Source organism: Pipra filicauda, unplaced genomic scaffold (assembly GCF_003945595.2).
Source record: "Pipra filicauda isolate LSUMZ 115617 unplaced genomic scaffold, ASM394559v2 scaffold302_size1215360_pilon, whole genome shotgun sequence".
Classification (NCBI taxonomy): Eukaryota; Metazoa; Chordata; class Aves; order Passeriformes; family Pipridae; genus Pipra; species Pipra filicauda.
Window position 1 is genome coordinate 95,777 of NW_024104424.1, and position 23,333 is coordinate 119,109.

The 23,333-nt window shown below is 51.0% G+C and overlaps 1 protein-coding gene across 3 annotated transcripts in view; it reads left to right on the forward strand.

The window, feature by feature from the left end:
• Positions 1–331: 331 nt before the first annotated feature.
• SLCO2B1 (solute carrier organic anion transporter family member 2B1) overlaps positions 332–23,333 on the forward strand; it is a 40,864-nt gene continuing 17,862 nt past the window's right edge. The window contains exons 1-7 of one of the 3 annotated variants that reach the window (XM_027722952.2): positions 332–396; positions 9,633–9,723; positions 13,962–14,099; positions 14,183–14,345; positions 16,374–16,592; positions 17,678–17,776; positions 19,481–19,611. In XM_027722952.2, coding sequence (XP_027578753.2) covers positions 9,643–9,723; positions 13,962–14,099; positions 14,183–14,345; positions 16,374–16,592; positions 17,678–17,776; positions 19,481–19,611 — 831 coding nt within the window. In that variant the 5' untranslated portion in view covers positions 332–396; positions 9,633–9,642. Of the gene's footprint in view, positions 397–468; positions 493–9,542; positions 9,724–13,961; positions 14,100–14,182; positions 14,346–16,373; positions 16,593–17,677; positions 17,777–19,480; positions 19,612–23,333 lie in introns of those variants that run through there. The other 2 variants (XM_039383307.1, XM_027722942.2) reach the window with 2 other exon arrangements.

Below are 23,333 nucleotides of genomic sequence, written 5' to 3' on the forward strand. Positions count from 1 at the left end.
GCATATGCCCTGGAGGAATGGGACCCTTGTGGGGAGGGGAGACGGGACTGGAGCCGGGGGATGGAGCGAGAGCCAAGACCAGTTTGGACTGGGACTGTGTCAGCAGCTCCCAAAGCCCTGGGTCAGCAAACCACACGGGCAGCTCCGCCGGTTTGGGACTGCAGTTCCAGGAGAAGGCAAAAGCAAAAATAAAAGAAATCCTTTGGAAAGGGATTGCAAAAGTTTCAGTTGAAACGTGCTCCAGCTTTTGAGATTGCAGCCGAAGCCCCACCTCCACACACCCATTCCCACCTCCAGCCCGGGGAGGGAAAGTGGTGAATGGTCCCAGCAGCTGCTGGCAGAGAGAAACTTTCGCTCCCAGCGCGGTAGGATTGGGATCAGGAGAGTCCTGGAATTGTGAGTATGGCAGCACCTGCTCGCTGCGAGGAGATGCTGAGGAGGACTGTGGTCCCGAGCTCGCGGGCTGCCTCCCGGCTTTAGGGATTGGGAAAGGTGAAGTTTCTCAAGCTGCTTTTCCCCGGCTTGTTTTGCAAGACTCCTTGAGCCACTTTGGCTCGGGAGCTGGATTTTCCCAGCAACTTAAAAAGCGAAGGGGAAAAAACAAGGAGTGATTACACGCCTATTCCCTGCCGGCTTTCTGCACGTGTTTTGTCGCTTCCTCTCTGTGCTTATTTATTTAAGGTGCTTGGGTCTTGTTTTTCTGAGGCAGCTCCACTTATTTCTCCCTTCGCAGGGAGTTTCCCAGTTTTCCCGATGCCTGAGGCTGCCGCGGCGGGTTTCTTGTACCGTTTTACTTCTTCTACTATGGCAACGCCTCTTCCCAGCCCAGACCTTGTGGAAATGCCAGGCGGGCACGGACCTGACCTGTGCCTGGGCCGGCACAGGGGCACCCTGGCCAAGCCCCGGCTTCTGCAGCAGTGCAATCATGGAATGGTGTGTGCTTGGAGAGACCTCAGAGCTCTCCCAGTTCCACCCCCGTGCCCGGAGCAGGGTCACCTTCCACCAGAACTTCCCAGTGATCCAGAGCGGGATCCCAGTGGTGGTTCCACAAAGGTGACCTCCTGGCTCTGAGCGATCTGGGGGCAGGGGGCAGGAAAGGGTTAAGTCCGGGAAAAGGGGGAAGCCTTTGTGCTGCTGTGCAGGGAATCTGGGAGCAGCCCAGAGCCCACGGTGCCGGGCTGCATCCCTTTCTTGGTTGTGCTGCTCCGGAGAGGTGTGGGCTTTAACCTGGGGACAAGCCCCGTGTTCAGGGATGAGCTTCTCCGTGGGACCTTGGTCTGGTGAAAAATAGATCCTAACCCCGCTTTCTCCGTGTTTCCTGGCTCCCGGTTTGGTCCCAGCGGTTCACTGGGGGTGCTGGTCTGCCCCGGGCTGCAGCTCGGCAGCGCATCCCAGTTTTATCCCGAACCTTCCGTGTGTGCCCTGGATTGAGGTGGATGAAATGTGTGGTGTTTCGAGCCATGAGGTGGCTAAATGTGGACTTGAGGGATGGCTTGGGAGCTTCATTACCCATCTTTAGCCCCCAAGATTTGGAAAAGTTCATTTCCTAATGAAATGGAGGCAGTGTGTAGGGCATGGCAGGGGATGAGGGGAATTTCTGGCTTGAAACTCGATTCAAACACTGCGAGGCTCTGAAATGTTATCTGGGGGAAATTGAGAGTGAGAAATCCTGGGACAGGCTCGCTCCCAGGGATGCAGGAAAGGGCTTGTTGCTGTCAAGCAGCTTGGCTGGGGCCAGATGTGGCTCCAGCTGCAGGCCTGAGGACTTCCAGAAAATAATCTCCATTTTCACTGGACTTTCTTGACCCGTCTGAATGTGTCAGCCTGGAACTGCCCTCGGGCTGAGCAGGAGATGCCTCTTCCAAAGGATGTGAAAAATCTGGCAGCAGAAAGAAAAGAAACAACACTCCTCCATGATACAGATGACTTTGCAGTCCATTAATTTTAAATAATGGGAGAAGGACATGAATTAATTCCCCTTGCTGCCCAAAATATCCTGTACCAGCTCCAGCCTCCAATGGCTGCTCTGAACTGGGGCTTTGCTGCTTGTCCCAACATTGCCAAAATGTCACCAGTTCTCTCCTGTCCACAGTGTTTCCTCCTGAGCTTTGAAAGCAGCTCCTCTCTTGCCGGCTATGGAAGTTTCTCACTTCCTAAGCTCTGCTCAGTTCCCTTTCATGGCAGCAGCATTTCCCTGCTCCTACTCTTCCATCCATCCCTCTTGTGTGCAGGTGGCTGGCAGCATTCCCAGCTCCTGGTGAAGCAAATCTTACTAGTCTCCCCCAAACTTTTGGGGATGCTTTGCTTGTTTATCTCAGGGTTAGTGTGGAGGGAGAAAAGAGCTGCCCTTGGATGTCCCCTGGACATAAAAGGATAGGAAGCAGGTGAATTGGAGTGTAGGTACTCCTCATGGAATACTCAGCATTTGCTGGGGAGCAAGTCCTGACCCTGGGCAGACCAGATGTGCAGATAGAGAATACTGGGTTTGTTGGGATGTCTTTTTTTTTGAAGTTATAGATAATACACAGCAAACAACCTTTGGATTGCTCCAGGAAGCCTCAGCTCCAGGGAACTGCTGTGGTTTTCACTCGGGCTGTGTGTTCAAGGCACGAGGCTTTTGCAGTGGCTCCTGCTCTTCATTTTGCAAGAGCTTCCCCTTCTAAAAGTTAGGGTTTTTTCATTGGAGTTGCTGCATCTGTCGCTCACTGGAGCCACTCTGGCTCTGCCTGTTTCCTCCAGCTGCTCCAGGCACTGCCAAGTCTTACAACTCTGCTGAAGGACTCAGCACAGGTTCCGTGTTTTTCTCAATCTTCACTCCTGTCCAAGCAGCAGGACAGTACAGAGGAAGAACAAATATCAGGAAGGTATTTATGGTGTATAAAACCCCAAATCAGGCAAACTCTGGTTTGGGATCAGACTTATATTGGCAGGTGTTTGTCCATAGAGCCAAGCACTGTCTGCAGCCTATGGAAAGGCAGGTGTCTCCTGGGGAACAGGCTCTTCATACTTCATTCATCATCTTAACTCCTATCCAGGGGTTTTCAGCTGCTTGAGGCAGGGACTAATTCTCCGCCAAACACACAGGAGGTGTTGCTTAAATAGAAAATCCCCACTGAGGACACCAGATATGGCTTTTCTGTAGCACTCACCACATCTGCCCATCCCCATCAGGAGGATGTTCAGCATCTGGCACGAGGAGAGGGAGGGCTGACTTTTTTATTCAATATCCTGCATAAAACCTTCCAGAGGAGGAGTAAAACCTGCAAAGCTGTGAGATCCTGTCCTGGCAAATGTCTCACACATCCCTGAGCTGAGCTGCTCTCAGACACAGCACAAGTGCCAGCACAAACTAACCCAGGGGTCACAAGGGCAGGAAGGGCAGGAGGTTTAATGGGATGCTGCTTGTGCACAGAATAGGATGCATCCCATGAAAGCCTGGGAAGCAGCAGCAACACGGTTGAGCAGGGGGTGGTGGGGAGGGAGCAGACCCCGAGGGATCCATAGCCCTGGACAGTGTTTGAAAGCAAAACTGAGCAAGTGATTCATGGAATGATGCAATTCCCAGCCTCACTGCTTATGTAACTGCACAACACCTCCCTCGGCTGGAACCTCTGTCATTCCTTCCCTCTCCAATGCTGCTTTTGGGTGCTTTATGCTCTGCAAGGAAAAGTTACCCCAGCCCAGTGATGAGACTGCCTTGCAAGGATGCAGGAATGGAAGGAGAGCAGCACTGGGGAGAGTTTGGGGGTGCTGGGGGATGAAAAGCTGGATGTGCCATGTGCTCTGGCATCCAGAACCCCCCCATGCCCTGGGCTGATCCAGCAGGGCAGGGGGGAATTCTGCCCCTCTGCCCCTCGGGTGAGACCCCCCCTGCAGAGCTGCCTCCAGCCCTGGGAACAACAGCACAAAGACCTGGAGCTGCTGGAGAGAGTCCAGAGGAGGCCCCGGAGATGCTGCCAGGGCTGGAGCCCCTCTGCTCTGGAGCCAGGCTGGGAGAGCTGGGGGGGTTCACCTGGAGAAGGGAAGGCTCCAGGGAGAGCTGAGAGCCCCTGGCAGGGCCTAAAGGGGCTCCAGGAGAGCTGGAGAGGGACTGGGGACAAGGGATGGAGGGACTGCCAGAGGGAGGGGTTAGAGGGGATATTGGGAAGGAATTGTTATCTGTGAGGGTGGTGAGGCCCTGGCACAGGTTGCCCAGAGAAGCTGTGGCTGTCCCATCCACAGGGGATGTTGTGAGAGGTCCCATCTCTTTTTGGTACCACCAGGTGAGCTCCAACTCCTTCACCACATCTGGAGCAGGTGAGGACCCTTCCAGGGAGGGCTCCAGCACCTGGCAGGGTGTGCTAAGGAGGGAGGGAGCTCTGTGGGACCTTGTCACAGAAATGGGGAGGAGGGTTTCATCCTTCCCAAGTCATGGGGGTCAGGGCTGGCAGGGACCTCTGGAGAGCAGCCAGTCCTGCCCTGTGCCAGAGTAGAGCTGAAGCCTCTCCCTCATGGCCTCTGTTTGCATGCCATGAGTTTCAACACTAATTTTCCTCTTTCTTCTAATCTTTTAAATTGAAGTAACATTTTTCTTTGTATCTAACTTCTTCTAAGGTTTCTGGGATGTGTCATCGCAGCCCATTTCTCCTTACACAGAATCACTGAGCTGGGCTAATCTCATTTTCACTTTCTTTTTGCCAGTTGGTTCAAGACAGAAGCGGCTTTTTGAGCACATCTACGCATCCCTTTTTTCCTTCCTCAGTCTTTTCCTGGGAGGGCATGATGAGTATCCACTGTTCTTTCCTCCTGTTGTGTTATCAATCATCTTTGCCCCCACATTTTCCAAACCAGCTTCCCCTTTAACACAGGCACACTCATAAATACACACACTGACGCCATCTCAGCTTTACTGCCAGTGAATGAAAATTATCCTGCAGAAGGAAGACAGATTAGGGAATATTTGCTGGCATTTCAACTCCCCTGCTGGGATTTAATTTGCTGTGTTACATTCACTGTTATTTACTCGTGCTCCGCTGAGCCCAGCGGGTGCTTTTCCTTGCTCAGCTCGCAGGAGCTGCCATTAATAAAGCCATTGGATAGATTGATGTCCTTGGGAATGGGACAGGATGCTGGTGGCACCGAGCCTGGTCCCCTGCTGTGGCAGCCAGGACTATTGTGCAGGTCCCAGAGAAGCTGGGAGAGGTTTGGAGGGATTTCTGCTGCCCCGATGTCAAGGAAAGGGCAGCGTGGGGAGAAGTGGAGCATCTTAATCTGTGCTGCAAAGGTCTGTGAGATTATCTCAGATATGGGCATGGAGTGACAGGACTTCCCACTGCCAGAGGGCAGGGTTAGAGGGGATATTGGGAAGAAATCCTTCCCCATGAGGGTGGGGAGGCCCTGGCACAGGCTGCCCAGAGAAGCTGTGGCTGCCCCATCCCTGGAAGTGTCCAAGGCCAGGTTGGACAGGGCTTGGAGCAACCTGGGCTAGTGGAAGGTGTCCCTGCCCATGGCAGGGGGTGGAACTGGGTGGGCTTTCAGGTCCCTTCCAGCCCAAACCAATGTGGAATTCTGTGATCTTTCATCAGTCCTCTCTCTCTGCTCTTCCGTAACGTTACTTTTCCTTTTGACATAATTTTTTTCAGCATAACTTTTTTGATATACATTTGGAAAAGCCCTGCTGGGAGGGGTACCAGGGTGGTGGTGGGTGGTTGGACTGAGGTTACATCCAATCCCTCTTTTCCATCTGTGTTTATGTCCCCAGGCTCTGCACAGATGGGGGTTATTCCCCTGCTCTGCCACTTTGCAGGTCCCCGGGAGCAGTGAGGAAATGTCAGGCAAGCAAGGCTGGAATTAATGGCAATGTTTTATGGCATTACTTGGTGTGGGGCTGAGCTGCTGCCCCTCCAAGCTGAGTTCCCTGTGCCCACTCCATCCTGGGTTTGTCATGCCAGGCCCTCCCTGCCTTTCTGAGGGGTGCAGTGACCCAAGACAGAAGCAGGGAGAAAACAGTGTTTGAGGACAAATTCTTCACCAGCTGATGGATGTGCAGCATCAGGCACCTTTGCTGTCTGAACAACCATCCATCCATCACCTTCCCTGGGGTATCTGAGCACAGCCTGTGTGTAGCTGCCACCAAGCCCCTGCAGTGAGAACATCAGAGGTGACCCCTGGTGAAACCTAGCCACCTGTGCACCCCACCAGGCTCCCAAACACACCAGGTGGGCATGGAAAGTCTCTCTTTGTTTTATGGGAGTTTATTTCACCAGAGAGTTCCCTTGCAGGTGCACAAGGAGGCAATATTCTGCTCCATCAGGGTGCAGCACTGGTTTCCAAGGGCTTTGTGTCAGAGTCAGGGACACCACTCGCTGTCACAGACCCTGCCACCCCTACCTGTCACCCTGTGTCCCACCCTACACTAGGCTCTCCGTGTCTGTGTCTCCCTAAAAAACCAATTTCACGCTCCTGTGATCTGGGGGAGAAGAGGTGAGAGACACCACTGAGAGCTCTGAGACAGCAGTGTTTGGTGTTAGAAATACCTGGCTGGGCTGGGGTGGCACCTCTGCCCTGTACATGAGGGAATATCCCTCATGTACATATCCTTTCCCATCTGTGTCTGCCAGAGCCTGGACCAGGGCCAGCTCCCTCCTCGTGGTGCCTCAGACACCCAAAAAGGCTTTGCAAAATGCCTCAGCCTTGGGAAAAGTCAGTCCCTGCTGTCCCAACCCACAGCCTCTGCCTGGCCCAGTTCCCCTCCTGCTCCCCAAACCCTTCTGACAGGTAGATGGGCTCAGATCTATTCCCTGACTTGTTCCTGGGGAAGTTGAGGCACAAAGATGGGAAGTAGCTGGCTGTGGAGCTGAGGTTGGGAAGTGGGTGCTGTTGGTCCTGGTCCTGCAGGGCAGGTCTGGGAGTGTGTCTGGGTCAGGGTCTCTGGTATCCAGGGATGTCACTCTGGGATTGGCTATTTCTCACCTTTTCCCATGCTCCATGGCAAACATGCTGGGATGCCTGGAGAAAGGCAGGAATAGCAATTCCCACTGTGTATCTTCCTTTTTAGAGTGTTGGAGGACACCTGGGCCATCAGGGAGCTGAGGGCTGCAGATCTGATACAGGCAGGTGTGTCCCCCCCAGTCCCCTTGGTTTTGCTCTTTCTGCTCTCTCCTTCCTCTGACCTGAGGATATCTTCTGGGATTTGCCATCTGGTCCCTCCTTTTCCTCCTTCCCCAGCCCACAGCACTAATCCTGTTCTACCTCCTTCCTGCAGAGGAGCAGATTCACTCACATCTCTTGACCTTACCTGGGAGAAATTGCATTGAACAAAAATTATCCTTCTTTCCATCCAGAGCTGGAGAAAAACGTGGCTCATGCCAAGCCAATGCCATTCCCAGAGGGTGCTGCCACATCTGGGCTCGATCCAGCCACAGGGAACTCAGACTGACCTGAGTGTGCTGTTCTCTTCATGCAACTTTTTTTTTAAATCAATTAAATCTTATCTGGCTTTTTGTTTGATCTGCTCATTGTCCTCTGTGCTGGATCAAAGTACTTTTCCTCCTGTTCTTTAAGGAGTGTTGTGGATGAATAGATTTAATAGGTTTATTCTCGTTCTGAACTGCTGGCAAAGCTCTGCAGCATTTGAAATCCCTGCTGAGCTTTTCCCCTCGGGGCTCAGCCACATTCCCTCTTCCACAGGTAATATGGGAGCAGGACAACTCACTGGAGTGAGGTGAAGGTGTGGATGGTGGGATGGAGCCAGACCTGGCTGTGCCTCCTTGGCTGCTGACAGGTGGTGCAGGTTGTCATTAATCCAAAGGCCATCCCTGGGGAAAGAAGAACTGAGTTCCTCCACAGCAGTGTGGGAAATTTGGAGACATTCTGGTGCACAGCAAAGGGTGAGGGGCTTTTACCCCCTGCTTGGGCAGGGATTAGTGAAAACGTTTCTACTGGTGCTTTCTAGAATTTTCTTCTCCCAAGAAGACTCTGAAAGCTGATTATGGAAGAGCTTGGACTAATCCCAGTGTTAAAGGATGGGTTAAAGGATGCACACATTTAAAGCAGGACCTGGAAAGGATGGGCAGGAGGACTAAAATACTCCAACACCCCGTGGGATTTGTGGTTTGCAGGTCTAACTAAATGCATGTTTGGTGAGGAGGGCTGGCAAAGCCATTAACACAGTTAAACCAGGGCATTAATCCTACAGTGGTTCCCAACTCCATGAACGTGGAAATCTAGGCTTAGGCTCCTCTTGGTTTCCTCCCTGTGGTTTTCCACCCTTTTCCTCCCCACTGTGTCACCCCTGAGCTTTTGAGGGGCTCAGTGGCTGTAAATAATTCCTCCCAGCCCTGCTCCAGAGTCAGGATATCAGACCCCGTGGGCTGGAGACAGGCAGGTGCTTTTGCTCCAGCACTGCTGAACCCTCCAGAGGTTCAGGAGAGCTTTTTGTGGCTGCTTTAATTTATGATCAAATTTACTTTATTGATCCCCACCTCGGATTTTGTTGCAGCAATATCTCTGGAAATCGGGCTGAGGGCAGCAATTGCTTTTTGCAGAAGATGCTGTGGAGCTTGTAACTCAGGGATGAGCAGGGCCCCTCTGGAATTTACCTCTCCTGTGCGCTGTGCTTAAGGGTTTATAAACACCACAGTTAAGACAGTCTCCTCCTGCTAGAATTTACATCAACCCCTGCATTTTTTAATTTGTTTGAGGCTACGGGTCCTCGCTCCTTTGCTTCCCATCATGGGGGAAATGGAATTACACGAAATAATAATGGAAAGCCTTTCACCCCATTTGCCTTGGCGCTTGCAGAGATGAAAACATCTATTACAGTGTGCTGAATTTAAAGCCTAATGGCTTCAGCGTGCCTCCAAACAATGCAGCTTCCTGAGTGGGAAGCCTAAAATCCCAACAAAGACATCATGGGCCACTCAGGAAAGAAGGAGTGGGGGTTCAGAGAGAAGGGAAGGAGGTAAACAGTGCGGGGAGGGGGGTGGGGTGGCTTCCCACCCTCTTTCTTTCCATTGTTAAATTTAGGTGCCCGTTTCTCCAGCCCATTTGCACCCCTCAATGCTCTTTTCCCCTTGGATGCCTATTTCTCCAGCCCATTTGCTCTCTCAGTGCCCGTTTCTCCCTCCCTTTGAGATCCCTCTGGATGCCCGTTTTTCCAGCCCGTTAAGGTCCCTCAATGTCCATTTCTCCACCCCTTTGAGATCTCTCTGGATTCCCCTTTCTCCAGCCCACTGAGATCCCTCAGTGCCCATTTCTCCAGCCTGTTGAGGTCCCTCTGGATGGCAGCACAACCATCAGCTTTGCCAGTTGCTCCTCCCAGTCTTTTTTTCTGCTGCCATCTGCACTCTGCCCCCTCACCCAGGTCTTCGATAAGGATGTCAGATTATCCCAGATAATGTTTATACATATTGTCCTTGGTTCTGTGGCACAGCATGTAACCTCCCAGGCCTCCTGGTGATCAATGTTTTGCAGGGCTGCTTTGTTGCTTTGCGGGAGCAAAGTGCTCCGAGAGAATGAAACCCAGGAATAATTAGTACTTTCTTGTGCTCGTTGTGTGGGTGTTCACAGAGCACAACAACATCTTGCCGTGCTGAGCAAGGGCAGTTCAGGCAGAGGAACTGAGCATTGTGCTGGATGATTTATTTTGGCAGGCCTGGCAGGATGACAAGCACAGCTACCAAGAGCAGCTACGCGGATCCGACGCGGAAAACACTCTGCGGGAGCCCATTCCTCAGTATCAAGGTAAATGTGCTTCCTATAATTATCCTGCTTTCTGCAATACCCCCTTGGATCACTGGCCTGGCAAAGAGGAGTTTGGTTTTCTGCAGAAGGCATTGAGAGGGTTCCTGATTACCAAGTGTATTTGGAAAGTTTTCCATGTGCTTCCGTTGGCTTTCCATGTGCTTGTGGCAGAAGCACCGTTTGAGGTGGAACCGTCTCCATCCAAGAGCAAGTGGTGGGACAGCAAGGCTGAAATGCATATTTAACTTCCAGGTTCTGCAGAACTTCATGGAATCACAGAATGATTTGGGTTGGGTGGGACCTTAAAGCTGATCTTTATGGACAGGGACACCTTCCACTAGCCCAGGTTGCTCCAACCTGACCTTGGACACTTCCAGGGATGGGGCAGCCACAGCTTCTCTGGGCAACCTGGGCCAGGGCCTCCCCACCCTCCCAGCCAAGAATTCCTTCCCAGTATCCCATCTAACCCTGCCCTGTGCCAGATGGAAACCATTCTCAAAGTGTTATGCCCTCCTGGACTCAGTGCAACCTCAGGTCCTCCAGGTGAGTGTTTGAAGAGCTCTGCAGAACTACAGGCTGGACCTGGGGTGGCTCCCCCTGTGCTGCAGCATCTGCTTTGTTCCCTTTTGGCTCAATAATTGCATTTATCAGTAATTAACAACATTAATTAACTGGTACATTCAGTGTAGTTGGAGCCAATTACCTGGCTCGTTAGAGAGTCTCACCAGCCTGTAGAGCAAAAGACGACAGCTGGTGTTAAAGGCTTAAAATGTCTCTTAAGTGAGACTTGTTTTCACCCCCAAGGCAGAGCTGACCATGCATTATCCTCACACAATTATGCTCAGCACAGGATGTTTTCCCCAGATCTCTTGGTTTTTTTTCAAGAACTTAGGTCACCCTGTCCGGTTTCTAAATGACTTCCTCAGAAAACAAAACTTCCAGTGCAGGGTTTCAATGGCTCTTGCAGAAACACAAAACCATTGCACAATGTGGTTTATGTGTTTGAAGTGGCTGGAGGGCCAAAAATCACAGCACTGCAGTTTGTATATGTATTTATATCTCCAGAGAGTGTGTCACAAAAAACTAGTTGCCACGTGTCAAAAGGCAATTGAAGGGCATAACTAAAAACTGGCTTGTTTTGGCTTCAAGGAGCATTAAAATTTAGATAAGATGTTGGGAAGGAATTGGCTGTGAGGGTGGTGAGGCCCTGGCACAGGTTGCCCAGAGAAGCTGTGGCTGCCCCATCCCTGGAAGTGTCCAAAACCAGGCTGGATGAGGCTTGGAGCAACCTGGGCTAGTGGAAGGTCTCCAGGGATTAGAAGTGGATGATCTTTAAGGTCGCTTCCAACTACACACCCAACCAAGCTGGTTTGGATTAAACTGAAACAGGCTGGTTCCTCCCAGCCCCGTTTTCTGTAAGCACAGCACAGTGCACAGGGGTTTACCATGTGCTAAGGCACAAAACCCTTCCTTAAAATAGCAGCCAAAGTCTCCCAAACACATGGAAACAGCGTGACAGGGACTTCCCTGTGTCAGCTGGGGCAGGACAGTGTGTGCAGCTTTCAGAGCCCTCACTGGGACCATTTGTTGCCAAACCGCACAACCAACCCTGGAAAGACATGTAACCTTTGTAGAAAGGTTTTTTTGGACCACCAAGAGAGAGGAGATGTTGGTATTTAGTCCCCAGGTCTGCAGTTTCCTGGCTGCGTTGGATGGAGTGTGTTCCTCTGTTCTCTTAACACTGTGGGGTGGGAGCAGCAACACCTCAGCAACGTGGTGCAAGGCTTAGCAGAGCAAAGCCAGCAAGAATACATTAAGCATCTAGAAAAGTAGAAAAGCGGCAAATCTGATCAGAGAAGCTCCTCCTTAGACGTGTAGCAGAGCAGAAATGCACTTTTCCCAGAGCTGGTTGTGGCGGGTGTGGACAACGGAGGAGGTTGCTCTGCACCCTGGCACTGCAAGGGGATTATTTTTGGTACCAAGCACCCCCTGTCCCTGGTTCAGGTGTTTGGTGTTACCTCAACACAGGCTCTTCTATTAATGTTTCACAGATGTTTATTTTAAAGAGCCATTGCAAAACCTCTCCCTTCCTTCCTCCTCAGCCTACGGAAGTGCTCCTGTGGATTCTCCGAGTTGTTTTAATTCTGCTGATGTAGAGGGGAGATGTTACAAGCATGTCCTGGCCTTTCCATAGGAAACAGGTGCCAGACAGCTGAACTTGGGGTTGTTTCTGGGACCACTCAGCTCTGGGGCTGCTCCTGGATTTGTTGTGCTGTGAGGACACAGCACGTGGGAAAAGGCTGGTGCTTGCAGACCCAGGTCAGCTGCCGGGCCAGCCCATCAGACCCAGGCCAGCCCCACCAGTCCAGCAGACCTAAAGTCCACAAGTCTGTCCTTTCTTTCCCTGGCAGAAGAGCAGCTGTGCTGTGGTCTGATGGCTGACAGCAAACAGCCCCTGGAGCCAGAACTGGGGGCCTTGCCTGGTGCTGACCCCAACCCACTGCAGGGCCCTCTCTCTTTTCTGTGCTTTACTCTGACTAGATGAGAGGAAAAAACACCAGATTCCCAACCCCTTTTGACCTCTTGAGCTGCAGAGGATGTGGGGCAGTGGTGGGCAGCTGCTGGGCTGATGTAAACCAGCATGATTTGAAGGTCTTGGATTTGGATACACATTGGGCTGTGTGCTGTGGATGTCTGGAATAAATGAATCTGGCTTCAACCTTTCCATTCTGACCTCATGTATTCAGGAAACAGAGCCTGGACAAAGCCAGTGTCTCGTAGGAATATAGGAGTTTTGGCAAAGCTGGCTCTGGGGAAGCTTTCCTTTGGCTGGGTGACACTTTCCTGGTCTGCACACGTTGCACCCATCAGTGGTGACATGAGCCTGGAAGGGGGGAGGTCCTGGATTATATCCTGGTTTGCATGATACCCACCCATCACTTTGGGTGGTGGTAACCCCAGCACTGCAGTTCTCAGTGACCCAGGGGGGGCTTGACCATCCTCTTTGTCCCCTTCTGTGCTGTAAATACTCCCCTGGCTGACAGAGCAGCCCAGTTTGGCAGTGATCCCACTCTAGCCCTAGATCAGAAGGAGATGTGGCAGAAACCCAGGCCAGGCTGAGCAGCTCCTCTAGGTGAGGCTGCTCCATGCTGGGAGCTGCAAAATCCTCAGAGCTGGAGCAGTGCCCTGCTCTGGTCAGCAAGAGAGTAAAGATCTGCAAAAAGCAGTGCCCTGAGGGTTTGGTCATCATCCAAGGCCGAGGCAGCAGCTCTGGAAGGACCCAGAGGCATCCAGCCTGTCCTGCAGTGATGGGTGGTCCACCTCCTTAGGGAATGTGGAATGTTTGGGCTGGGCAGTTTTTTTGCCTCCTTTGGGCACTGGAAGGATGCCTGTGGGGAGCCATGTGGGGAAGGAGATGACTTGCCAGTTCCTTTCCTTTGCTGAGTACTTTGCAGAGCAGATAAAGGGGAGGTCCATCCCTCCCCTTCCCTCCTTGGACAGGTCACTTGGCACTTGGGAAATGCTTCTGTGAGAGGACCAGGGAGATGGACTCTGTTCTCTGTGGGGCAGCTCGAGCCATGTGTTCCCCTGGGCAGCCCAGCACCTGCAAACCCCAAACTCTGGAGGAGATGAGGTCAGATTATCTTCTGGGAGAGGATGGACTTTGGCAAGGTTTCCTTCTGGAAGTGGAAAAGAACCCTCACATTTTCCAAAGGAGATGTCCTTTACATCCAGGGCTTTTTAAGAAGGAAAGGAAAACAGCCTGAATTATTCTCCCTGACCTTCTCCTGGTTTTCTCTGAAGAAGTTGTTTGTTGCTGTGTTTAGAAGGGCTCGTTCCTGTCCCAGAATTGCTCCCAGCACTGGGGATGGCTGCTACCCCTGGCTGGATGGGAACAGGAATTGTGCAGCCTCCCACTTCTGCTTCTGGATCTTAGAGACAAGGCCAACACAAACAAACATCATCCCAACCGAAACAACGTGTTTGTCCAAAGCCACTTTTCATCTGAAGAAATTACACCCTCCTTGCAGATAGTGACCCCGTTGTTATTTTTGGCAGAGCACTATTTCATGTCTCTATTAATTTCAGAAGATTTCACTGATGGCAGAGCAAGGATAATATTTCAAAGGCTCATGGTCAAAGGTTTATGTTCAATAACTGTGCCTTTCTCTGGAGATGCAGTTTGTTGTGCTGCAGCTCTCAGTAACCGTGCTGGATGCTCTCTTTTTTGTTGGCAGTTCTTTGTGTTCTGCCACGGGCTGCTGCAGCTCTCCCAGCTCCTGGTCTCCGGGTACCTGAAGAGCTCCATCTCCACCATTGAGAGACGGTATGGCCTCTCCAGCCGGACGTCAGGGCTGCTCGCTTCCTTCAACGAGGTGAAACCAGCTTTCTTCTCCTGCTCTCCCCATGCTCCTCGTGTTCCCCTGCGAGACCTTTCGCTCTCTGTGTCCTGCTGCAGGTGGGGAACACGCTGCTGATTGTCTTCATCAGTTACTTCGGGAGCCGAGTGCACAGGCCCCGGTTCATCGGCGCCGGCGCCCTGCTCGTGTCCCTGGCCGGGTTCCTCATGTCCCTGCCCCACTTCATCACTGGGCCCTATGAGTTTGACCAGTCTGTTGCCAGTAAGTGCTCTAGGAGCTTCTTTTAGGCCTTTTGGGATGGAAAAGGGAAATAACAGAATCCCAGAATGGTTTGGGTTGCAAGGGACCTTAAACCCCATCCCTTTCCATGGGCAGGGACACCTTCCACTAGCCCAGGTTGCTCCAAGCCCTGTCCAACCTGGCCTTGGACACTTCCAGGGATGGGGCAGCCACAGCTTCTCTGGGCAACCTGTGCCAGGGCCTCACTACCCTCATAGCCAAGCATTCCTTCCCAATAGCCAACCTAACCCTGCCCTCTGGCAGTGGGAAGCCATTACAAATTTCCCTTCCCTAGGGAGGTTGGGAGCTGCAAGTTTGTCCTCAAGGAATTTTATTTTTCTGAGAATGAAACCATCTCAGTTCTGAGAGGCAACAGCTGTGGCGGGAAGAAGAGCCAGGGGACATGGGGACCCTGGAACCATGGGAAAGGACATGAAAACAGTCAAAACACAGGCTGTGCCTCTGATTGCCCTTGTTTTGTGCACACCCATACAGCAGACAAACCCTGGGTGCCAGGAAGGTCTTCTCCAGCCACCAGGGCTCTCATATTCCATGAGTTGAGCCAAGTTGTCCTCGTGAATGCGAACTTATTATAATGTAAATAAGATAAAGTCTCATGAGCTCTGTCACCTGTAGCCCATTGTGGAAAGGAAACATGAGGTTTGGGAAGGAGCTTGGCTCACCCCAAGGGGTGAATGCTGTTGTCTGCAATGAGACAGTGTTGGTTTCACACCCATCTTCTCCTGTTTCTCCAGCCTCACCTGTCTTCCCCTGCCTAGCTGAGCTCGAGGGAATGCTTTGAGGTTTTAGACCCCACCAGAAAATCAACCTCTCATGAGGAACATGCAGTTTAAATCACTCATGGAAGGAACAGACCAGGGTGAATTTGGGATTTTTTCCCTGAAAGAAAGTGAAGGGATGAGAAAAGAAGGAGAAAAGCACTTTCTTGTTACCTCTCCAAATCTTTTGCTCCAGCAAATCTTTTAGAAGCCTCCTCTGGCTCAGCAGAGGGATCTCAGCTGGTTCACACAGAGATGATCTGTTTGTCCAAAGCCACTTTTCAGCTGAAGAAAGGCACCACTTTGCAACAGGCACCAGGGAAACACTTAATAGGTGAATAAGTCATGGCTGCAAACAGGATGCTAATGGCAGTTTGGAAATAATTAGCCACCTGTTGGTGCAGGTGACCCCATGTCAGAGTTCCACAGGATTTAGGGGATAACCATGGAAATCCTGCTAAAAGCACCTCCCCCTCAGTATTTTGAGGAAGATAAGGGTGCCTGAATCAGCACTTTCACTTAGGCAGCTTTGTAAGCTTTTTCTGGGGAAAATGAGTTCTCATTTCCCGAGTAGCTGTTCACAAAATCTGCAGTTCTCCTCACTTACCTTTCTTGGAAGGAATATCAAAGGTCCTGGAAGTGACCTCAGCTCCACTTCTTCAATGGAAGTGGCTTTTCATGGCATGTGCATCCATCTCTGTGAACATCTGTACAGTAACCTTTGAACTTGCTTTGGATTTTCTCCCATACAACATCTAAGGATAAGATGAGAAGAATGTGGAGCTGCTTCAGCAAGTGCAGAGGAGGCCATGGAAATGCTCCGAGGGCTGGAACTCCTCTGCTCTGGAGCCAGGCTGGGAGAGCTGGGGGTGTTCACCTGGAGAAGAGAAGGTTCCAGGGAGACCTGAGAGCCCCTTGCAGGGCCTAAAGGGGCTCCAGGAGAGCTGGAGAGGGACTTGGAACAAGAACCTGGAGTGGCTGGACAAGGGGGAATGGCTTCCCACTGCCAGAGGGCAGGGTTAGAGGGGATATTGGGAAGGAATTCTTGGCTGTGAGGGTGGTGAGGCCCTGGCACAGGTTGCCCAGAGAAGCTGTGGCTGCCCCATCCCTGGAAGTGTCCAAGGCCAGGGTGACTCTCTGATCTCCTGAGTCACTACCCACATGCTGCTATCTTTGGGAAGCTCTTTCTCCAGACCAAGCTCCTCAGACCTGTTCCCCTTGTCACCCACAGGCACGTTCAGCAACACCACTGACCTGTGCCAGCCCAGGTCCTGGGCGAACCTCAGTGATGCCAACTGCACCCCCCGTGCCAGCAGGGAGAACCACGAGGTTCTCCTGGTCATGTTCATTGCCCAGGCCCTGCTGGGCATCGGTGGTGTCCCCATCCAGCCCTTTGGGATCTCCTACATCGATGACTTCGCCAGCAAGAGGAACTCCCCCCTCTATCTGGGTAAGACTGTGGGAAGAGGGGGAGCCAGGATGAGACTGATGGCAAAGCTTCAAGCTTGGACAAACATCAGACAGACCTGGAGTGCTGGAAAACACGATTTGAGGGAAACATTGGGATTTTTGGCCTGAGAGTCATAACCTGGAGACAGACATAATAACCATGTCCTCCTCCAAAAAGGCTTCAAGAAGGCAAAGAGGAATAATCTGATCACTGTGTTCACAAAAAGGCAGCAATGGGTTTAAGGTGCAGCTATGAAGACTCTGTTTAGATGTTAGGAATATTATAGGAAGCTAAAAAATAACAAATAATTAAAAATTCAAAAATTTTTAAATATTATTACAAAATTATAGGGAGCATCTTGGAGATGGGAGAGTATCCTTCAGCAGAGGGGGGTGCTGGAGAACTGCTTGGGCACAGGCCTAAAAGGGATGTCCCAGGGTGGTCAGATGGACAAAATGGTCTTTGCAGGTCCTTCTACTCCTTTTCTAGCTGTTATCTGTGAGTAACATTGAATTGAATTGAATTGAATTGAATTGAATTGAATTGAATTGAATTGAATTGAATTGAACTGAATGGAACAGCAAAGGTGGATCAAAACCAGGTCATCACTGTCAAAAAAGTGGAAGTACAGCATCAAATTTTACTCTGGTGGTTGATTCAAACCTCTGAACCTCAGCTGAAAGGATCACATGTAAGGCAAGAGTTGAATCTCCCATGTGTTGATACATTTTTAATCAGTAGTTCACATAGGAGAGTTCACTGATAACTTTTATCTCCTTCACCCTGTAAAAAATCTCGGCATTTCCTGGATTTCTTTTGCCGAGAGACACGTCTTGTTCCTGGGCGTATTCCAATCTTTCTAGGAGGCTGAAGAAGAGGGGCAGAAAAGGTCTTAACCTTGCAAAACCTTTCTTTGAAGGGAGCACGGGACTGTTGCTGTGTGAGAGGGGCACCGAGGAAGCTGCCAGGAAAATCAGCTGTGCTGGAGGTGGACATGGAGGAGCCTGGTCCTGTCTGGAGGCACCTCCTGTCTCTGTGGTCCTCTCCCACAGGGTTGAGCCCTCTTTGCTCTCATCTCTCTGCAGGAATCCTGTTCTCTGTGACTGTCATTGGGCCAGGGGTGGCCTTCATGCTGGGCTCTGCCATGCTGCAATTCTATGTGGACATCGACAAAGTCAGCGGAGGTGAGTGAACGTGCCCTGAGAGGGATTTTTAAGCAGAATTCCACGAATTTCTTGCCATATGCCAGCACCACTGGCAGGAGTGTTTTGTTGCCAGCCAGTAGTGGGGATGTGGAGAACAACCAAAACCCAGGGAGAAGATACATGAAGAAGAAAGATGGAGCTGGAAAATGGGTACCAGCCCTGAGGTGTGAAGAAGCATGGTAGGATGGGAGGAAGGTGAAAATAAGGAGAAGGAAAATGCTGGATAGGGCAAGAAAGGAGCACAAAAGGGATTTCCTTTTCAAATGTCTCTCCCTGAGATGTGCTATTAAAGCATTTGTAATCATCTCCTTTTTGGCTGCTCTTGAATCATGGTCTGGAAAATAAGAGGCTCTTTCCTGGTTGTTAACAGAGCAAATATTCAGCCTGGAGAAGAGAAGGCTCCAGGGAGACCTTAGAGCCTCTTCCAGTCCTAAAGGGGCTCCAAGAGAGCTGGAGAGGGACTTTGGGCAAGGGTCTGGAGTGCCAGGACAAGGGGGAATGGCTTCCCACTGCCGGAGGGCAGGGTTAGAAGGGATATTAGGCTCCCTCCAGCCTAAAAGTGTCTTCAGCCAGCTGGGAAAAGCTGACGAGCTGTTGCTGCTTAGAGTTAGAGCTATTGTTTTACTAGGAGAAAAATTAGTGTTTATCAGGAAAGGATTTAAAATTCCATTTTACTGAAATGCAGGGAGGAGATTATCAATTTCTTTTTCCTATCACTTGTCACTTCTAGAGATTGGAGATTAGATGTGGCTGCACCAAAACCCAGTAAAATGCAGTTTCAGTTGTACCTCCCCGGTGTGAACGGCTCACTGATGTTAAACCTCAAGGAAGAGGTTTCTGGGAGGACTTGTTTCCTGGGATATGCTCCTGAATGCCATCTTACCACAGGGATCACCTTTTTCTGGAGAAATATTTCTTGCTCAGACTTCCCCTGTTGTGAATTTACATTGTGGCTTCTGCATGTCCCATTTTATCAGTGCCAGGTACCCTCCCCATGGGGGATGTTACTGCTGGCACAGAGCCCTGAGGATGGCAGGAGAGGAGGCTGGGAAAACTGAGGGCAGACAGGAGAATGGGATAAAATTCTTATCAAAGCATCTTTAAAGATCAGCTTCCTTTGGTTGAGCTGCAAAGCAGGCACTGGGTGATGGACCAGAGTGGTGGGCACCACTCCAGGATCCAAGTCTTCTGCCAACAGGGGATCCCTGTGTGGGTAGAGCGATTGTAAACAACTAAACCAGTGCTCTTGGATGCCAAAAGTTAACTGTAATTAATTTAATTTTAAACTTCAGAAGGAATTTTTCCTTCTGTATTGACAGCCATCATGACTTAATCCCCCTGAGTGAGTACTTCCAAGCTTTTCCACAACACAGGTGTCCCTTCTCTGGAAAAGCGGTGATAGGGGTGCTTTCCTTTGCCTTTCCAGCTGTAGGACATCCTTGTCCTAGTTGTCTCCATCCAAAGGGCTGAGTGGCCTTTTGGAGACCCTGGCAATAGCAAAGAATGAAATGTGATTTCACACCATGGGGTGAGAACCGATGGTCCCCGGATTGGGAGCCACCACTTTGGAGCTGATTGATGTTCAGGGTGCCAGAGGCCACCCATCACCATCCTGTTGGTGCAGTGGGGTCCCTCCCTGTTTTCACTGCTGGTTTGATGCCCCTCTCTCTGTCTGTGTTGCAGCTGAAGTCCAGCTCACCCACGAGGACCCGCGGTGGGTGGGTGCCTGGTGGCTCGGGTTCCTGGTGGCAGCCAGCCTGGTGGCTCTGTCTGCAGTGCCATATTTCTTCTTCCCACGGGAGATGCCAAAAGAGGTAGGAGAGGTGCTGCAGGTGGACCTGTTAGCACTGCACACAAACCCCTCGTGTTTAAATGCACATCCCTCCCTCTCCGGCAGAAACTGAAGCTGCTGCATCCATGGGAAACATGAGCATGGAAGTGATGGTGCAAATCAGAGCTGCATCCCAAAGCTGGAGGGGAGACTGGTTTGCTCTCACCTCTCATGTCAGAGGTCCTTGTGATGCTCAGCAGCTTATGGATGTGATCATTTTGTGGTGGAGCACTGAAGCAGTGCCTGTGTGTTGATTCCTCTGCATGGGAATGTGCAGCAGTGGAAAGGTTCTGTGTGGATTGTGGTCCTTCTCAAAGCCACCCTCCTGGCTCACCTGCAGGTGGGTCTCCTTGGCTTCCCTAGAGAAGCAATGGCAGTGTTAGATTCAGTGATCTCAGAGGTCTTTTCCAACCTAAATGATTCTGTGATTCCATGGTCCTGCTCCTGCAAACTCAGGCATGGGCTGGGTGGGGTGTGGATGGAGCCCTGAGGAGAAGGACTTGGGGATATTGGTGGGTGAGCTGGGATTGTTCAGCCGGGAGAAGGCTCTGAGGAGACCTCAGAGTCCCTTCCTGTGCCTAAAGGGGCTCCAGGAGAGCTGGACAGAGACTTGGGACAAGGGATGGAGGGACAAGACGAGGGGGAATGACTTCCCACTGCCAGAGGGCAGGGTTAGATGGGATGTTGGGAAGGAATTCTTGGCTGTGAGGGTGGTGAGGCCCTGGCCCAGGTTGCCCAGAGAAGCTGTGGCTGCCCCATCCCTGGAAGTGTCCAAGGCCAGGTTGGACAGGGCTTGGAGCAACCTGGGCTAGTGGAAGGTCTCCATGGCAAAGGGGTGTAATGAGATGATCTTTAAAGTCCCTTCCAACCCAACCCAGTCTGTGATTCCATGATCTCTTTGGGAAGGTGGTGGGAGATGTTGCACCAGTGGCCCTTGTTTCCCTTCTGCTCCAGTTTATAGGAAATGTGAATAATTCATCAGGAGCCTTTTCTTGGAAGTGGGGTTTCCCCTGGGGGTGTTGGTAATACTGAGGCTGGGGAGTGGTTTGTCTCCTTTCCACTGCAAATCCTCTCGTCCTTGGGGCTTGGGCTCGGCTGCTGCTCCCACACCCAGCTACCCCCACCACCTCTCACTGGGACCTTTTTGCTGGCCAGAAGGATTTTAAACGCTTCCCAGCCCATAAACACCCTGGCTCTGTGAAGTCCTTGGAAATAACTGACAGGGAAAAACCTTCAGCAGCCTGAGCCTGTTGCTGCATGTTCTAATAGCGTCTGTTTGCTCAGGAGATGCTCCTCCTTCTGGAGCCCACTGAAGTCCACTGTCCAAAAAAGGACACTGCTTTGCTCTGTGTTTACTGCCAGGGTTTTTCCTGCTCTGGAGCCCTCCTGAGAGCTTCAGTGCTCATGCCAAGATGGGACACAACTTGTGAGCTTCCCAAGCGCTTCCCGGCGTGTCAGGAGGAATAACACAGAACAAACTGTGCTTTTAGGGGACACTGCTGGGACATGCTTAGTTGGTGAAACTGTGCTCATCTCGATGTCTTGGCCACACTGTGACCTGTGTAACTGCCTTCCACGTGTTTTACCTTGAGGCAGCATCGAAACTTTCCTGTCTGAACAAGCCCGTGCACTGTCTGGTGCAGAATAATTCTGCCTGAGTTTCCACAGGAATGAATGATTCTTAGGGAGGTTTGGGGTTTCCCTGCCTGGGAAAATGCAACCTGTTTTACCAGTTAAACCTATGGGGATGTAATGATTTATTCCTGGGTTATATAGGCCCTGAGGTTTGCAAAGGTGCTGCGAGGTGATGGGGTGAAAACTGCTCAGCATTGCAGGATGAGTGTGCTCCTAAATTCAGCGTGCCTGATTTATCCTCCTGCAGCTTGGATGGCTTTGAAGTCCTTATGGATAATCTGTATTAGCAGAGCCTGCTCAGGGTACCCCACTCCATCTTAGGGGAAAGGTTCTTTATTAGGGCTGAGGGGAATATTAATTTCATAAACGGCTCTAGAGTGAAAATAATGTACTTTGAACTAAAACAGGTGCACTGTTTGGCAAGTTCTGCACTCTGAGCTGCTCAGAAGAGTTTAAGGGAGGAATGGGTGGATATTGATTTAAAAAGAACAGATTTCACTGCTCCACTGGCTGGGACCTGTAGGGAATGCTTCCACATGGCTGAGCACCCACATATCCCCCTGCTGCCCAGATCTTCTTGAATTTCTCCCCATTTTACCATCTCCCTCAGAAAGCCTTTGGAATCTGCTGACAGTTAAAAAGCAACAACAGGAAAATAGTCTAAGTCATAGCAAAATCCTGCCCTCCTTGCGAGATGGGAGATGCCAGGGCCAGCCAGGCCTGTCCCATGGGGGTAACAGCACCATCAGCAGCAGGAAGGGGCCCTGCTTAAAAATGAAAATAAAAGCCCCTGTAGAAACTTTGCCAGGTGCTGTTCTGGTTAAAACATGTCTGCTGTGGGAGCACTCAAAGACTTGTTGGAAATCTGCATTGTCACAGGTGTTTTTCTGTTTGTACATATATATATTAATATGTATATCTAAAAATATATATATGTGTATATATAAATCACTTTCTCTTGCTTGGCCTTGGAGTAAATCAGTGTTAGGTTAAGGACACAAGCAGGACAGCTTTTCCATCACAAAGGGTTCTGGAATCAGGCTGGGAGAGCTGGAGGGGTCCAGCCTGGAGAAAAGAAGGCTCCAACCTGGAGAAAAGAAGGCTCCAGGGAAACCTCAGAGCCCCTTAAAGCACCTAAAGGGGCTCCAGGAGAGCTGGAGAGGGACTTTGGACAACGGATGGAGGGACCGGACAGGGGGAATGGCTTTCCACTGCCAGAGGGCAGGGTTAGAGGGGATATTGGGAAGGAATCCTTCCCTGTGGGGGTGGTGAGGCCCTGGCCCAGGTTGCCCAGAGAAGCTGTGGCTGTTCCATCCCTGGGAGTGTCCAAGGCCAGGGTGACTCTTTGATCTCATGAGTCACTACCCACATGCTGCTATCTTTGGGAAGTAATTCCAGCTTAGTCCTGCCTCCATGAGCCAGAAACATTCCTTGAAGTTGTGTCCTGTATTGTGGGCAACTACAGCATTTAAGGGCTTTCCAATGGCTGTGTAGCCAAGGTTTAGCTGATGCTTTGCCGTCTGTTGCTGTTCTTGTATCCCACCCCAGGTGGTTGTATTCCCACTGCTCAAGGTTATTCCTGTGCTGTTCCTTGGGCACAGTCTCTGTCTTGGCAGCTCCGTGGCTGACAGGAAAAGGGATTGAAAAGGGGAAAAGTGCTCTCAGCAGCACCTAAAATAGAAGTAGGAGCATTGCCCTCACTCAGCATTTCTCGTGTGCAAGATCTGTCTTGTCCACCCAAATATCTCCTGGTTCAGGTGACACTCCAAACACAAACCCAAACATCTGCATACACTTCCCCTACAATATCAGCACTTGGCATCTGCAGACAGATGTCTTGTGACAAAGCTCTGATGGATTGTTTGGGATTTTTATAGGTTTACATGTCCTGGTCATGTCCAAGCCCTGGTGGCTCCAGTTTGCTGTCACACAACCCTCTCTGGATATCAGGTCACCTCACCAGTGCTTTCCTCCTAAGCCTCACTGCTAGGAGGTTTCAAAACCTGATTTCCCTGCATGTTGCAGAGCTCTGTCCATTCTCCAGTCTACATTTCAGTCATTAGTTAGTTA